Here is an 18,146-nt window from a genome sequence, read left to right on the forward strand (position 1 = left end):
TATTGGTTTCAGACTTAAATTCTAGCATTAGTTAACTATTATCTCCCTCTTATAATATGTATAGTTCTAAACACACTTATATCCAAAGGCACTCTTCTGGCTCACCTTTATTATCTAATTATTATCCATACACACTTTAGTTATCCACAGTCATTTTCATCTGTTTATGTTTTATTTATATACTGTTCAAATTTTATTTTATAGACATATATAATTGTAGTTATTAATATTGTAACCATCGAAACGGTATTAACTGTCGAAATAAATAGTAATAATATTGATGATATTTCAAAAAAAAAAGAAAGAATATATTTATGACTATATTACTATAGTATAACTATAGCTGGTCCCGCGTACTTCGTTTCCCGTAAAAAATTCCAACTTTTAAAAAAATCGTGATTGTTCAACTCTTTTTGAGTGAAACTCAGCCTCCCTGGTATAAGCAATCTGACATATATATTTTCTAAAAGTTCCATCAGCTTTAATGAAACAAAGTACAGACAGGTTATATAGGTATCTGCCTGTGGTTATGTCACTTTTATACGATACACTATTTATTTCCATATATTATCCCCATTTTGGCCCTTATGATGCTGACTACCAATTTAAACGACTGCGAGCCGCTGCAGTGATATACCGACATACACGTAAGTTGCACGTACATTCTGGCCACAATAATATTGTTGTACCAACGGAAAACTATTAGGTCATCGTTACTATTATTATATTATAAATACCGGCGCAAGTATACCTATAAAACGCGTTAAATTGATCAGCGGCGCCAAACTCGTCCCTCTTCCGTCCACTACAGACTGTCACCGAGTCCAGTGCATTTACTATTATAGGTAGGTATACACACCGACAATATTATAATATTATCAAACTGCAGCCGGCTGTTATCTGGGGGACTTGATGATTATAAGAGGACGCCGCACACATTCGGTTGTTCTATGTAGACAATTTTAATACAATTTTGAGAAGAGTTACAATTTTAAACACCAACACATAAAGTAGTTTAAATTTGGTCCCGTGTTGGCAACCTCAACGCCATTGTTGGCTGATGCGTATAAAACGAGATTATATCGGAAAAATATGTTTTCACACGAAAATGCGAACCACTAAAATGTCTTGGGTTACAGTTGTATAGCTTAGAAACCAAATGTAAACAATGTATAAGGTAGATAATATTTTCTGTGCGAGCCGTGACGTTTTTATATTTTTTATAAATTATTAATAGAAAAAAAGTTATTATTGATTTAAAAATCGTAGTCGATTGTTTATTTTTGCCCGAAACTGTTTTCACAAACGATTTATTGGGCCATGTGTCGCGTCCTCCCGAGGGTGCAGACGATCGGCAGCGGTATATTATAATTTACACTGTGGGTAATCCTCTTGCAGAACATGCACAAATCTTCGACATGGATCAAACGGCTGTTGAACAAACCGGAGAACGCGTTCATGTGCATGGTGGACATGTCGTACATCCAGGACAAGTTCAATCTCGTCGGGCTGGAGAACACGTTGCCGGACTACGAGTCGGCGTTACGTGTCGTGCTGGACGACGCTCCGTTATCATGTGCCGCGACCAATACCGCCTCGCGATCAGCGGCTGAGCTGGTATATGGTCTGGTACACGCCCGGTACGTGATGACACCACGAGGCGTCGCCAAAATACTTGAGAAATACATGGCTGGCTGTTTCGGACACTGTCCGCGAGAAAACTGCAAACGTTCGGCTGTCTTGCCCATAGGTATACCAAAATACTGTGTTATAGAGTGTGTAGAATTTTTGATGGAAGGGGGTCCATAATTTTCTTAAGGAGCGTATCATGTTTTATGGAGTAATATTCAGGCAATTCACATGGTATAACATTTTGGCTATGTGTGTATAGTAAATGAAAATTAGTATGTATTTCCAAGAATCGCTGTAATACCACGCGTCAGTCTTCGCGAAAAATGAAAATATATTCTTATTTGCATAACTATGAAAACTACTAAAAGTGGTAGTAAATATTAAACATACTTTCTGAAGTTCGATGGTAATTTCGAAAAAAAAATGGTTGAATTTAGAAGCTTCTAGACTATGCTCTTAAGGGATCAGTTTTTTGATTTAAAATCAGATGTGCCAAAAATAAATACAAACATAATGCAATTATGTCATGGGATTTTTGAAAAAATTTTAATTTTAAGATCCTTTAAAATTGAAAATTGAAAATCGACTTCCTAAAAAGCCTAGATACTTTGTCAAAGAGTTCATACATATTATGTAAAAAATTAAAATCGGACATTCAGAAGTATGTGTAACTTACCACCGGTTATTGGTCTAAAACGTATGAAAAATACGTGTGTTGCGATCCCTTTAACACTGCCGTGATTCGTGAGGGATTAAAATGCCGAAAAACATGGATATTTAAGATATTTTCCCAGAGCCCCAGACAAAAATATAGAGAAAATAGGGAATTTAAAAACAATACATTTATGGAAAACCTAGTTTTCAGAAAATAAAAAAAAGTGTACCTACATTAATTTAAAAGTATAAAAATAATAAATATAAAATATAAACAAAAAAATTTTAGTAATAAATTTACCTATAGTATAACCTAAAAGTACCGATTAAAAATTAATGCTGAACGCTTAACTATGATGCACCACCGTTATCAGCATAAAAAAATACACCAAGTACCTAGTTGGATAAAAAAACCAAAAATAAATAACTATTATGATTTACTTTCTTAATTCTTGACATATTTCTGTTGTAAACACATAACAAAAAATACCAATCTTAACGATATTGAATAGGTCAGCTTTTAAGTATTCGTTGAATTTGTCTCCAGTTTTTTGTGTTTCGGTACCTACATCAAACCATGTCCAGAATTAAGAAGTGGAAAATCATAAAATTAATTATTGTTATTGTTGTTTTATTATATAACTCAACTGAAGCAAGATAGAAACTCATAGAAATATAGATTAATTTAAACCGGGGGAAGTCGGGTAATACAGCTAATATAGTATACATTATAATATTATATTTCAATAGTCATAACTCAAAAGTAAATAAAATTGCATCGCTGCGCAAACAATTATTAATATTATTAATTTTGTATGGTTTTTAATTTTTATAGTTTTTTCTGGTTTTTAATTATAAATTAGATATTTTTTCTATTAATTTCGAACGAGTAATATTATTATAATATAATAATTGATAAATTATTAAAACATATAAGTTCGATTAATAAGTTATTATTAAGTTCGTTCGAAAATCAATTTTTATTCATTGAAATGCTCAGAAAAATATACTTTTCAATATGACGTAATTAAAAATGGTAACTGCCATTTAAAAAAGGAAAGACTTAATAAAACGATAACGATTTAAATATAGTTTTTTTTTCATTAAAAACATTGTTTTGTAACGAGTGGTAAATATTTTTTTAAACGTTAATATTTTTCGAGAAATATAGACATTGTATAGTGTTTAAATTAAAAATAATCATCTTGTACATAATATTATATGTAGGTACCGTATAGTAAAGTATTATGAGTACTACCTAACCTCCTACTCCTACTTCACCATTACACTGTGGCCATTATTCACACCACACATTAAAATTTAGTTTTCGCCAAGTCTTAGATCCGCTTCCGTTTTGCGCGCGTGTATAATATTATATTATGGCGACTGGCGAGTCATGTCTGTTGTTGTCGGCAAATCTCGCATTCTCTGCTCGACTTTATATACTTGAAATATAATAATAAACCCTCATCGTCGCGTAGTTGTCGAATACATAAGTTTTTCAAGCGCAGTCGTCAAATACGTATGAATAACTACACTGTAAATAATACATAAGTCACAGTCAAATGGAATTCGTAATTAATTTCCATAATCTAATCGATATTATATTATTATTATGCGTCTTTGACATCGTAACGTTGATATTTTTTTATCCTTATACTTTTCAATCATCTAAATGACTAAATAGCATGACGCCAATTGGAATATATTCAACAACAGGTATAATAGCCCTTGAAATTAATGGAATGCACTCTTTCCTTAACTATTAAAAGAGCTCTCCGTCATAATATACTTTCACTTGTTAAAAAGTGACAAGGACTTCTCCGTCGTTCTACCCGTATAACTCGTATTTAAACTCAACAACGGCATTATTCGATGGCCTGACATCAGCCCCTCCGTTCCCATTTCGTTCTTTCGTATTATAGATAAATTATTTATTTCATTTCTGACGTGTCACCCCAATATTTGGATTAATCATTTATTAACATTATGATAATAATACGGGAATTGGGTCCGGTAATGATATAACTTAATATTATTTAACAATATAATATTTTATACGATGGTTATCTGAAATAATATCATTTTCGTCTTGCTAAATTCGTTACTCGCCATGTAGGATACAACGTTTCCGTATCCACGTAGTTCGCTCTTTTATGAATTTTCCCTCAATTTTTTCTAATTAAGAGAATTATAATATTTTAGCGGTTTAGGGATCTCGCAAAACAGATCTGCACTCTGACGTCTGATGACCACACAGATCTATCGCAAGCGCCTTTATAAACGTGGTAAGATAACGCTGATACGATTAGAATTCCTTGCAACATAAATCAACGGAGACACGTGTAACAATAATATAAGTATGTTATCTGAGTGTATACGATTTAAATAATAATTTCGTAAGTGCATAACCCATACAACATTTTACTAGTCATTTGATCGTTTTTTACGGACAAAAAAAACGTAAAAGTCACGTCAAAAGTATTACTAATTGAAATAATAATATGTATCCCAAATAAACACGATTTATCATAATGCTTTCGTCATGCTGACTATGACCTATTGTTTCATAGAAGAGTTGTTAAAAATAAGATTTGAGTCCAAAAGTAGTTACATTATAATAATGTTTACCATTTAGGCGTGACCAAATCTCTTTTGAAGGTCATCCTTAAGCTAAATTTATTTAATTATTTTCGTTTTTATTAAGTAAAATAAAATCTGTAAATTAATTTTTACATAAAGTATTTGAGAGCTTGCTTTGGGGATCATCGGGAAGCGTGAACAGAGAAACCAACCATCGACCATCTTCCATGGCATGAGAAAAATAATTAATCAAAAATCTCTACACTATTTACGCTTAAGTCGTTTTGGGGGATTACCAGGGATGGACAAGAAAAATATATCATTTATGAGTAGATTTCTGTGATTTAGGACGGGAGCATGAAATCTTTAACAATGTATTTTTGTCACATAAGCAACAAAGGGTAAGGATAGTCCGTGGTGGAGGGTGTAATTAAAAACGTAAAATGGACCTTTAGTGATTTGTCTTAGGGTTTTGGATTGACAAGTTTGTATTTTGTTAATCTTAGTAGGTTTCGCTGCAGACCTCCAGAATTGAATACCATAAACGGCATAAACCCATATTGGTTTTAGTAGTATAATGTATATAAGGAGTTTATTTTTAAGAGGATATGTTTAGAGATAAGTATAGGCATCGTAGAATACGATTGTGATCATTGAGGGTTTGACGTTTGGAACGTATGTGAGGGGCCTATGTGAGCCAGTGATCTAGGGTCAGCCTAAGATATTTGATATTTTGAGACTAAGGTGGTAGTTTGTTCTTGATGTATTCAGTACTATAGTAAACAATCTCTAAGATGTAGAAAAGTAGAGTGTTAAATATAAATTTAACTGATCACCCCCTAATCACGTTACAACGCTGGTCGTGCACTCGTGCCTGCAGTGCCGAGCTGTACACGATAGCTAGGCACAAGCCGTGGACAAGCTTATGACATGGGTACTCTCTTACATCCACGACATAAGTTGATCGAATGTCATTTGTCGATAGGGCTGTGTGACATTGTCGGGGAGAACACCGTGAGAATCTTTTGTCCCCGATGCATGGACGTGTACATCCCTCCATCAGGGGTGAAAGGGGCGGCCGTGGACGGCGCATACTTCGGTACCGGTTTACCGCACATGGTGTTGATGACACGACCAGAGTACATTCCGTCGCGACCTAGAGGCCGGCATGTGGCCAAGCTTTACGGGTTCCGAATCCACGATTCTGCGTACGACTTGCAGCGAAACTCGTTCACCGAGTTCAGGCGGAGCATGCAACAGCCTCCCAGCTTCACTTCCACAGCAACCGCCGGCATTACCTCCACCAACACCTCAACAACAGCCGCTTCATCAGTCGTAAGCACCACTGACGCTGCCTCCACTACCACTACCACAGTATCTTCTAACGCAAGTAACCAAACATCCCGTCTAGTACATATGATTAATGCATATCGTCGTGCCCCGTTATTAAAACGATAATAAAATTGTGTTTTCTTATATTGGTTATTATTTATTACTCTTCTAGTTTGTGAAGACTATGAGCATTTTTAATAAATTTTTTTTTGTTCGCATATTCAATACCTCGATTGACTCCGTAAGAGCGGCGTTGTGCATATCACCCTGCTAGATATTTGTGTTTTTAATAATTATAATTGTGAAATTATTGGTTTTCATTTATTTATTTACAAGTAATTACTATATGTATATTGAATCTACTGAATAAATCTACTAATTAAATCGTAATAATAAAATATAATTATTTATTAAAATCAATAAATTATTAATATTTTAATAATAAATAATAATATATTAGTTCCTTTCACCATTCCTTCTTAGAGGAGCCTAACCATTTGTTCTAGTAAAGATCGTAATAAATATCACTGATGATTATTAAATTCCTACATGCTTCTTATAATATTATAAGTATAACTAATTAATAAATATATTTTAAAAAGGGGATAAAGTAGGTAACCGCTTTGCGTCTCTGTTGTACAATTATAGGTTTATAGTGTATTTCGTCATTGAGTAAGTCACTGTAGGTATATGTGTTAAATTGTATTTCAATGATGAATCATTGCGTATGCAAAAAATAATTTTGAGCGAAAGTGGTCAGCTAATATAATATATAACCATAGTATATTGTGTAAGAAGAGCGGGAAATGAGCTATTTGAGTTGCAAGCCGCAGGCGAGAGTCGAATTTCACCAAAAACTGAAATTGCCTTTCTGCACGAGCAACACATACAATTTTTTGTCACGCTTCTGAGTTCATCGATCACGGCAAAGGTATTGCAAGGATCTTTGTAACAACCAGACTATAATTCTGATTTCATATTTCATGAAAGAAACGATTTGGTTTTATTTATTTTAAGCGTCATAAATGAAGGTTATAATATATATTATTATAAGATGTAACCAAAAGTTTATATTTCGTAAGAACCGTGGTATAGATTTTAGTGTCTGGTTGTGCCCCAATACGCATGATATGCGTGCCAAGCACTTTTTGGGATTTTCACTTTACCACCCGGCACTATGGGGATTCCCACTTTATCGCCCGCTGGACGGGAAAAGGTCGCTTTCCAGCGCCTTAACCGCTATCAAAAACCAAACTTTCGGTGCAGACGTGACAAAAAATAATTTTATAGAACTATAATAACAACTTATGAGGTACCTTGTAAACATTTTTTAATTCATTTTTTCATTTTTCAAATTATTTTAAAAATTTTATCGTATATATAAAATGCTAATATAAACATTCAGTGAAATTTTCAAGTTTCTACAGTCACTCGTTTTTTAATTACAACAAAATAAGAAAATCGTTACGTAAGAAATCGAGTGAATATCAAATGTTGTAAAAATATGAATTTCAAACGCCCATAAAAATTTAATTTGAGTTTCTTATAGACATTTTTTTTTTTGTAAAGATAGATTATCCTATAAGGAATCTTGTATTACATTTTAAAATCTTAGATTTAAAAAGAAAAATTTTTATGAATCTATAACTCGAAATAATTTGCAAATTTTCGTGATTTTTCCATATTTTGTCATTTTTTGAACTTTAAATGCTTAAAAAAAAAAAACTGTGACTAACGATTTTTAATATTTTTATCTGCCTTTGAAACAATATACTAGAAGCCTTCTATTATATTTTCAAGCTTTTTTTATCCAACAAATAAAATTTTATTGATATTTTTAGAAAAAAAACTAAAAAAAAATGGAAAATAAAATGTCCATAAAGAGCTCAAAATACATCAAAATATTTTGACAATGTTATGGTGTATAGAAGATTTTAAGATAAACATTCAGTCAAAATTTCATGTATCTATGGTAATTTTTTTTAAAGTTACACCAAAAACCAAATTCAATTTTGTGAAAAATCGATTTTGCGTAAAAATTCCCGTTTTTCCTTAATTTTTCTTTTGTCTTTCCCGGCGCTTTTGAAAACCACTGGGAAATTTAAATTTTGACCTCCCCAATGCACCAACGATATTCACTTTCTGATCGAACAAGATACTGAAGTTGAAAATCGTAGCATTATTTCGACTACTTATCGTGTACACAGAAACAAAAAAAATTATAAAAAAAAATTAAAAAATTAAAAAAAAAATTAAAAATAAAAAAAAAAATAAAAAAACACACATCATTTTAAAATCAATACATTCATCGTTCCACTCAGAATCTAAAATAATTTATTATTTGATACATTGTATAGAAAATTCTAATATAAATATTTAAAATATTAAAATATTTTAAATATCTCAAGTATCAACAGTTATTCATTTTTCAATTACAACACAATAAAAAGATAACTTTTACGCATAAATATCTAATTTCGTCAAAATTTAAACTTCAGACAGTTATAAAAAAAATGTGTGAAATTTCCCTCAACTTTTTTTATTTCCAGTAATAACATCTTATGACGAACCTTAATATGTTCAAAGGTTATTTAAAACTTTTTTACCCAAAACAAACATTTTATCATACATGTATACAAAAAAAAAAAAAAAATACTAAAATAAGTTGAAAATGTAAAATAACTAGCTAGAATATAAAAAACACAAAAAGGTCCAAAATATATTGAAAATTATTTTATGTCAGGTTAATGCTGATATGAATATTTGGTGAAAATATCAAGTTTCTAGACTTATTCATTTTTGAATTACAATAAGAAAACGAAATTGATTTTGTCAAAAACTGGTTTTGCTTGAAATTTCTCGACTTTCCTTAAGTACTTGGATTTTTATTTTTGACCCCTACCTCCTCTTACTCACCCACAAAAAAAAATATCAACTATATCCAATTTTCCACATGTAACTTTCAACAAAATTCAAAATCGAAACATTTCTACTAGTCAAAAAAGTGATAATAGGCACCAAAATAAAAATGTAAAAATAACATACATCATTGTCAAATCAATACATTCATGATTCATTGCTCCACTGCAAATTTAAACAAGTATCAGGTAGTTCTGTATTTTGAGACAGTTTTAGATTTTTGTTTGAATAGCTTGATATTGTTTGGAACAGAATATGTTCCTAAAAATAGTGTTCCATACCTGTGGTTACTTGGACGTGTAAGAAATTCATTAAATCGTTTTTTTTTTAAAAATCATCGTTAAAAAAACCATTCATTACGGTGGTGGATTTTACGATAAATTTTCAAATTTATTCTGTAGACTTTTTGTAAAATTATTTTTATTTTTAACATACACTAGTAAAATTGTTGATCACGTGCGCACATTACACAAAATATTGTGGTTTTATTCGCACTAAGCCGAAAAGTATTTACTGGACAAAAAATCCATACATCATTGTAAAGCTGACAGCTTTCTCTTTTCCTACAGAATCTAAAATCAATATACACGGAAGAGAAGACAATTACAAATTAATAGTTGATTGATGATTTTAATAGCGAGACATGGCTTAAAAAAATGTTTTCTTATGGCTTAAACAATGTAATGTTATTTTAATATTTGTGTAATGTAGCATTAAAGAGCGTTATTCCTTTGAAATAATGTTATATAAAGAATAATTTATCGGTCACAATAACAAAATGAACAGAAGCTTCAATACATCATGACGAATTTCATAAAATAATGAATTCTCAGAAAATGTCAATGTGTAATTTTCATTGCAGGGTGAATATTGCGGAAACTTCGAAAACCTGACTTCTGCAGTAGGGCACCATAACGTATTGGAGGATAAAAATTGGATTTCAATTCCATTATATTGTTATCGAGTGACGAGGGATTAAAAAATAACATTACTCCATGTAGGAACGTTTGAAATCAAGTTTTCAAATCCCACTGGAAAGGTTTTCCACTCACATTATCCTCTATAATGAATCCCCGAAGGCCTGAGTTTTGTTGATCCCCTTCTTTGAAATACTAAAGTTTTTCAAAATAAATTAAATTACTTAGTATTCGTAGACATATTTCAACATCAACACCATAATACAATAATAACAATTATAATATTAATATATTAATAACCGTATTATTATCGAGGAACATATTATACGCGTAGGATTAAGGATCAATTATTAATGAATCTTACAAGCTAAAGTCACCATCATAAACTCATAACGATACGTCATGACTACCATACATAGGAAATAAAAACTGAAATTGATTGTTTTATTTCCCTTATAACATTTATTCAATACACTTAAATACATTTAAATAAATATTTTTACAAAAAAAGGAAATATTCGGTAAAATATAGATTCTGCATATAAGCAATAAAACAATTATTCATGCGTATACGTCGTGGTAAGAAAACAGTCTCTATAATATTACATTTATAATGGATCTATTTTTTTATATTCTGTGAATAGCATATTATGATAATGGATATACATATAGTATACGTTATCCAAACAATTCTGTATATTATTATACTATTGAGTATTGACATTAATGACATTGTAGCAATACATTTTTCAATAAAAAAAAAAACAATATAATATTTTATTAAAATATTACGCTGGCTATACCTACGTATATATAATTATTGATATTCATATTTTACCGATGATAGTATATGTGTTAAATGCATGTTTTTTTTATGAAAACTAGGTCATTTTTATTCAACGACTACACAAACTTTCTGATTTAAGATCCTCAAAAATTCTTTAAAGATTGTTAATATAGATAGTTGATTTTATTTCTTTTACATAAATATATTTAAAGGTTATGAATATTATGAAAGGCATTTAAAAATATGTATTTTACTTTTATGTAAAAATAACATAAATCACTATACAGTATACAGTATGCACGTATCAGTTTTATTGATCATCTCATTGTTATTTGCAGCATAAATAGCGGTTTGAATTGTATGTCACCAGTTTTCAATATTATTGTTGCAATTACTTAATATTTTCGAATTTGTATGTAAATAATCGAAAAAAACATATCTTTATTGTATGGATGTTCCTGAGTCGTAACGTGTAAAACACAGTCAGTACTTTATGTAGGTATATATAATATATATACATCAACAAATGTTCTTTGGACCACTGAAACTACTGTATCGAGTAAAAAATTAAAATAAACTTTTCAAAATACTCAAATCAATCAAAGTTAAAAAGAAACTTTATAATGTAGATATTAAATCGTTGAGATTAGGTTGAAACCGTCGTCATGTAATGTTGAAAAATACGACGGTATCGCATAATACGTGCTCTGTAAAGGCCCTCGAGATGTGTATATAAAATTACGAAGTGTATATTTGTGAAAATAAAATATATGTGAAATGTATTATATCGTAAACAAAGTAAAAAAAAAAACAGTCATAATACGCGGGCACGTCGGTCTAGAATACAAATCACTATTTCTTTGCACGCACTCGTGTCCTAAAGTCCTAGACCACCGCCGAGGTGGACTTTTCCGATACCGCCGCCGCAGGGTCGTATGGGCGCCTAAGGGTGACAACGATAATTATTTTTCGCTCGACTTGACCCTCCGGGGAGTATTTCGAGCGAAACGCGGGTAATACGCTGCAGTGACAGGACGAAAAAACAAACAAAATAAAACGACGATAAATAACGCGGACGACGATCGATATAATATACGGCGAGTAAACCATGTTATAATAATAATATATTATCATGACATAACAAAATATAGCTAACAGCTATTTTTGAGGTGTGTACCCGACTTTATTAGTCTGCTGATATAATAATAATAATAGTAATAATATAACGCGTATAAAACTTTACTATACGGCCGGGACGCAATTAGTTCGAATTGGTTTACGTGCGTATACCACCGGCACATCGGCGCACTACGAATTGCATACACGAGGCGCCGGCTTACGTAAAACCGAAATGCGAAAATACGTGTTGTAGTTGTACTGCAGTACAAACGTAACAAATATTTTTATAAGCCGTGCGGGTGGGTGGGTGTGGGAGGTGGCGCCGGAGGGTTGGTTGGCCGGGTGTGTAGGAAAATCCCGTTTTAGTTATAAGCACATAATATACATTTATACATAATATATCATAGTGATGATAGCAACGACGGTGATATTAATATTATTATGATGATCGTATATAAGTTATCACTCGATCCTAACGAATTTAACGCTTTTGCACGTATATATTAATATATATTTTAATCACATTTTTTTTATAATAATATTAACTCTTACGCGTATATTGGATTATGCGTACGATCGGAAATAGAGTAGATGGCTGTGTGATTTTATTTTTTATTATTTATTATTTCCTCGCGTTACACCCACCCACTCGTCGTCACCACTGTGGGCCGCCACCACCACCGCCGACTACAACTACGATGACGACGACTACGACCACGACTACGACGACGACGACTTCCCCGCTGCCGCCGCCGCCAGCGAATATGTGAGTTGTGCGCGTGTTTGTTGTTCAATAAACCCCATCGCCGACCGGGGTCATATTTGGTCATGCGCATTCCGCCATCTGTCGGAAAACGGTCGTAGTCCGCGTACACGGGTTTTCGCCCAAATCGAACGTGCCCCAGTAATGCGGCCGCGTCCGTCTGCAAGCCTACTGTCGACGACGACGGCCAGTGTGTAACGGGTTTTTTTTTAATTTTAATTTTTTTTACTATCGTTATTACCGCCGTTGTTGTTTTTAGTCGTTGTTGTAGTTATTGTTGTTGTTGTCGTTTTATATTATTATTATTATTTTTTTTATTACCATTATTATTATTATTATTATTATTAATATTATTATCATTATCATCATCGACATCGTTACACTGTTATTTAATCATTTGGTCGGCCGACGACAGACACCCGACCGCTGTAAGTTGTCATATCGTTGTCGTCACCGTCATTATTTCGTATTCGTTCTTATTTTTTTTAAATAAGTCTTTTCGTCCGTTCTATTTATTCGCACTCGCCTAAATCGCATACACTTATTATCGCCTAATATTTAATATCATATTATCGTCACCGTCTTCCGCGACCGTCAACCGTCGGACACGAGTAATCGGCAATACCGTCGACAAGACGGACAGCAGACAGGAATGGTGGTGCGGCCACGGCCCGCGATGGATTGCGACGAATTGCGTGTCATGCGGGCGCACCGTGCACCGTCGTCGGCGCGGCACTGAGACAAAAGGTCCAACGACGATTGCCAGGTAAAAACGCACGACGGACAGGTAAACGCCGTCACCGCCGCCTCGGCCGACGGACGCCGAGCTGGCCCGGTCGATCTTATGATGCATATTATTATTATTTTATTGTATATTTTTTATCTGACTTATTCGGTTTTCGCGACATACCTAATATTATATACAATAATATAATATTATTATGTTTCCTCTCGATTTGTTTCCGTACCGTCCGCCACGGTGACGAATGCCGGCGGAATTATTGTTGTAGAAGTATCTCCCACAGACTTGTTTGTTGTTGCAGGTACCTATCCGCTGCAAAACGGACGGGTCAAACGCCATATTATTATTATTTAACCCGAGTCGGCCGTTGCGCTATTATACTCTTACGCTCGCCGACATTATAACATATTATAATATTATTGCGTATAATATGCATCGCTTTAACGACGTGTGATGGGGAAAGTATTGTTTTGGAAAGGTTACGCAATACAGTCGTGGTCTCCGCAAGTAGTTTGACCTTTGATTTTTATCGAAACGACAAAAGTTTACTCTAAACACGATAATCACTCTCAAACAAAGTTACACACTCTTCGCTTGCCGCGCTGGCATAATATATTATATTATTATAATAGTAAATGGAAAATGGAAAATTATAATAGCTATTGGTGTTCGTCGGTCGGAAGTCCTACGATATTATTGGTACGTACACGCGTATAATATTGCACACATACTGTGGGTAGGTAACGAGATTTCGTTTTTACTTTTTCTTCGTCTCACCTGCCGAGCTTCTAATCTCGTTGCTATGGTTACGTACGATATGCAGTGTGTTGATTGAAGAGAGGATATTGCATTATGGTCGCCAGTACTCGCGATCACCGCGATAGGGTGGATGTGGCCAACGGTGGTGTTGTAATAACACGTTAAACGATTTCGCGGTGTAATTTCTCACGGTGCAGCCCTTGTAGACGCATAATATGTATGTAGATACGACAACCGGCGCGTTTTGCCCGGGAAATGCACTCTTAGCTTGTCCGGGATAAATGTTCCACGTAAATGCACTGACAGACTTCCCTCATTAGATTATGCAAATCTCTTGCTTTTGGCGTGGTGTCCGCGTCACTGTGAATTTGAGCAAATAAACAAATTCCAAGCCCAACGATATGGAGTTTTATAAAAATAATAATAACGAGAATTAGCTTCATTTTGGACATGCCAAACCTGTAAATTGTTATACAATTATATTGTAACACCTGTTGTTTAATTTTTTGTTAGAGTAGGACGTATACTTAATTATATGTTATTATATTAAATTATTAAATAACCTATAAGTGTATATTATATTATTTTTAATGCTTACCAATACACACGATATTTCAAAGTAATGGTACCGATTTCTGTCTACACCTTTGACCTAGATATATATTACGGTTGCGTTTCCAACGAACATAAAACCAAAAACCCTATGCTAATATTATTTGCTAAACGAAACAATAGCGGTGTGGTATATAGTGTTTAAGCCAAAAGCTTGTTTCGCCAGTTATACCGCAGTCTGGCAAAGAAATCGCGTGGAAACGTGATTTGTATCAGTTCCGCGTGTTATTACTGTTAGCTCTTTTTTTCTACCGAGTTTCGCAGTTCAAAAATATTAAAACGTCACCAAACTCGTAAGTCTCAAGGTTTTTTGTCCAATGCGTGGGAGGACGTCTTCTAAAATCATTAATAATTATGTTGACAAGGATTATAGACATCTTAAACAGAAAATACTTTTGGTTTTTAATTTCATAGTTAGGTATATATCTGGTAAAACTAACTGCGTAATGGCATACAATTAAACGATCATTAAGAATAAAAAAGAAAAGCTGTAGAGTTTTTAGGGGTTAATAAAAACTATAAGTTAACGTATCCTTTGAGATTTAAATAACAAAAAAAGCGTAAGTAAATTTTATGTGAATGGTAAAAAACACAAATGTGTTTCGTTAGTATTGATGTATTCTTATTTTTTTAGCCGTTCGATTTTATAAGTTTGCATGTCCCGCATAAATAAACAAAATGAAATCGAAATCGAAGCCCTAATAATCATTGAACAACCGTTACATTTCCAGCGATGTGGTTACCTTTTTTTAGTGGTGAACTGTCAGTCGTCAAAACAACATTCAGCCTTACCTATGTATGGGTACATATACATAGATACTAAACATAATTTATACAGCGATATAATATATTATAAATATATTCCATGCATAACACAGTGAAATGGTGTCTATAATAAGTATTAATAACAATAGAACGTAGCCCGTAGGTATATATTTGAGCATTTTTGTTTTTAACATTTATCTTCTTTTTCTACGAAGAGGTAAAAGTGCCCCGGGGGTTCTAAAAAGTCAACACGTGGTCTATATGTGTGAAAGAGGACAGGGATCGATACTAGTACGATGAAATGTCAAAGGTCAATTGTGTTATAGTTTCTTTTAAATCAGACAAAATCTCTTGTACAATAATTAAGTCAAAAATAAACTTCATTCATGTCATAATGTTATAACATGATTGTATATTTATTTATGGAGAACAACAAAAAACGATTCAACCAAAATTGTAATACTATAAGACAAATATTGCTACATTTTTTAAACAACAAAATATGATAAATCAAATCATGGTTATAAATAAAACAGTGACCTGCTTTAAATAATATTTTTTTAATTAGTGTATTTAGTTTGATGACTAAATTATAATATGACAGATTTTGACATGAATGGAATGTCAACATTTTTATAATAAAACGAGACTGCAACAGTATGAGATTATAATTCATAACGGATAATATTGTAAATTTTCCTGTAATGTGTGTTTAACTGTATAGGGTAAAATAATATTATTTTAGAACCAGCTTTGGAATTTTATTGACACATGTATGTTCCTTAGGTTCATGTGTTCCGTCTATTATTCTTTAACAATTACTAGACAACAATTGGACAGTTTTCGCTCTTTATTGTAAACCTATAAACAAAATAATAATAGCATAAATAAATAATACTTATTTAGTTATAACTATCGTTTCAATCGTTACATCAATATTTTGTTATATAAATATTTATGTTTTAAACTATTTCAACGAGGCTAGTCTGCACGTTTCGCCACTTACTCGCTTCGCTCCCCCCCTTGAATCTACTTTTTGTGAGCTGAGAGTGTATAGCTCTAATATAAAAATTTAAATGTAAAATGATACCTACAAGCATTAATAAATATTTTTTTAAAGCTTTTTTGTGTAATAAAGAGATAGTTAGTAATATTGATACTCTACATTTATATATTTTGTAATTTAAATATATTTTTTTAATCTTATGTGAAGTAAAATTTCATACCAATTCCTTCCTCCAAAGATAAAATAGAATTATCGGAAAACTTAAAATTTAAAAGTTCAAGAATAAAACTTTTAAAATATAAAAGCGAGCAAATTACATTAAGTGAAACTAATAATTGTTTACTAAATTATAACTGACATTCTTAAATAACATGTAACTTTTGGCTATAATGGAATCGATAAATTTTAATTTGCTTGTGGAGAAAAAATATTAGTAAAAATATGAAATAAAATGCTTAACACACCAAATCCATATTACCCCTATAATGGGATAAAAAAAATAAATAGAATTGCATGATTAAAAAAACAATAGCATAACTTGCGTGTTTTTTCATTTTTTTTTTGTTTTTCATTGAATCTAATTTAAATAAATTAAGCTAAATTATAACCTCAAAACAAGTATTTCTATAGTTAATTTATATTATGTTTGAAAACATTAATATGTTATGAATTACTGTTGAAATCAAATTTCGAGTATATATTATAATATCAAAAATAATTATTGTGGTGAATGTATTAAATATTAGATGATTTAATGATTCTATTTAAAAGTAAAATTCAATATTTAGGTATAATTTCTACAATATAACTGTATTATAAATGTTTGGTCATTACAGTTTAATAATGAAATGGAGAAATGATAAACCGATTTTAATTTATCTTCAAAAGCGAAAAAGCTTTAAAATACTTAAATTGGTGTTTTCACAGGTTTTTTTTTACTATCAATAATTTTTTTCAACAATTATTTAGTATATAGTTTACTGTACCTATACAAAACTGAAAAAGTTTAAAATACTATAAGATGTTAGAGTGTAAAACACTCATCTCGCTGTGTTCATTCTGGCGCAATATAATGCTGTATTATTAAATTACTTTTAAAAGTAATAATCACAATCTGTAAAATATTCTGAGTAAAACGCAGTAATTATATTACAGTGTTTAAACTTAATTTTAAAAATCTATAGTATTCATTAATATACTAGTGTAAAGTGATTAACAATTTTTATGATTTTTTTTGTACCTATGCCTTGATGATATAAAGCTTTAATCCTAACAAAAAAATAACTTAAAATGAATTGTACCTATACTCCACGTTTAAAATAAAATAAATAAAATTATAATTTATGGGATTATATACCTACAGAAGTCTAAATGTGTAGAAGAATATTATCATTAAAAGTTGAAATACAATTCAGGAAAAACCAATTTTTGTATACTTTATACTGTTACACTGCCTATCAATATTTATCTGATTTTTAGCCAATATTCGCAATATTATCGACAAATAATTAGAATTTGTAATAATGCCTCATCAAAGCACATTTGTGTGAAATTTC

General features: G+C 31.8%; 2 protein-coding genes across 4 annotated transcripts in view; both read left to right on the forward strand.

Annotated features, from left to right (window-relative positions):
* Positions 1 to 224: 224 nt before the first annotated feature.
* LOC100166861 (casein kinase II subunit beta-like) lies at positions 225 to 6,424 on the forward strand. 2 transcript variants are annotated; one of them, XM_003246717.4, is made up of 3 exons: positions 225 to 845; positions 1,399 to 1,750; positions 5,855 to 6,424. In XM_003246717.4, exons 2-3 carry the CDS (start codon positions 1,402 to 1,404, stop codon positions 6,325 to 6,327), a joined length of 822 nt encoding a protein of 273 aa, XP_003246765.1. In that variant the 5' UTR covers positions 225 to 845; positions 1,399 to 1,401; the 3' UTR covers positions 6,328 to 6,424. The 2 variants fall into 2 exon arrangements, with proteins under 2 accessions (XP_003246765.1, XP_029342417.1); XM_029486557.1 differs by lacking the exon at positions 225 to 845 and having other exon boundaries at positions 1,207 to 1,750.
* Positions 6,425 to 12,826: 6,402 nt separating this feature from the next.
* The window catches only part of LOC100168045 (potassium voltage-gated channel protein Shab), a 57,987-nt gene continuing 52,667 nt past the window's right edge, over positions 12,827 to 18,146 (forward strand). For both annotated transcript variants that reach the window (XM_029487641.1, XM_029487642.1), the window contains exon 1: positions 12,827 to 13,472. The gene's annotated coding sequence lies outside the window, so the exon portion shown is untranslated. The remainder of the gene's footprint in view (positions 13,473 to 18,146) is intronic.

The sequence above is a fragment of the Acyrthosiphon pisum genome, chromosome A1 (genome assembly GCF_005508785.2).
Source record: "Acyrthosiphon pisum isolate AL4f chromosome A1, pea_aphid_22Mar2018_4r6ur, whole genome shotgun sequence".
NCBI lineage: Eukaryota > Metazoa > Arthropoda > Insecta > Hemiptera > Aphididae > Acyrthosiphon > Acyrthosiphon pisum.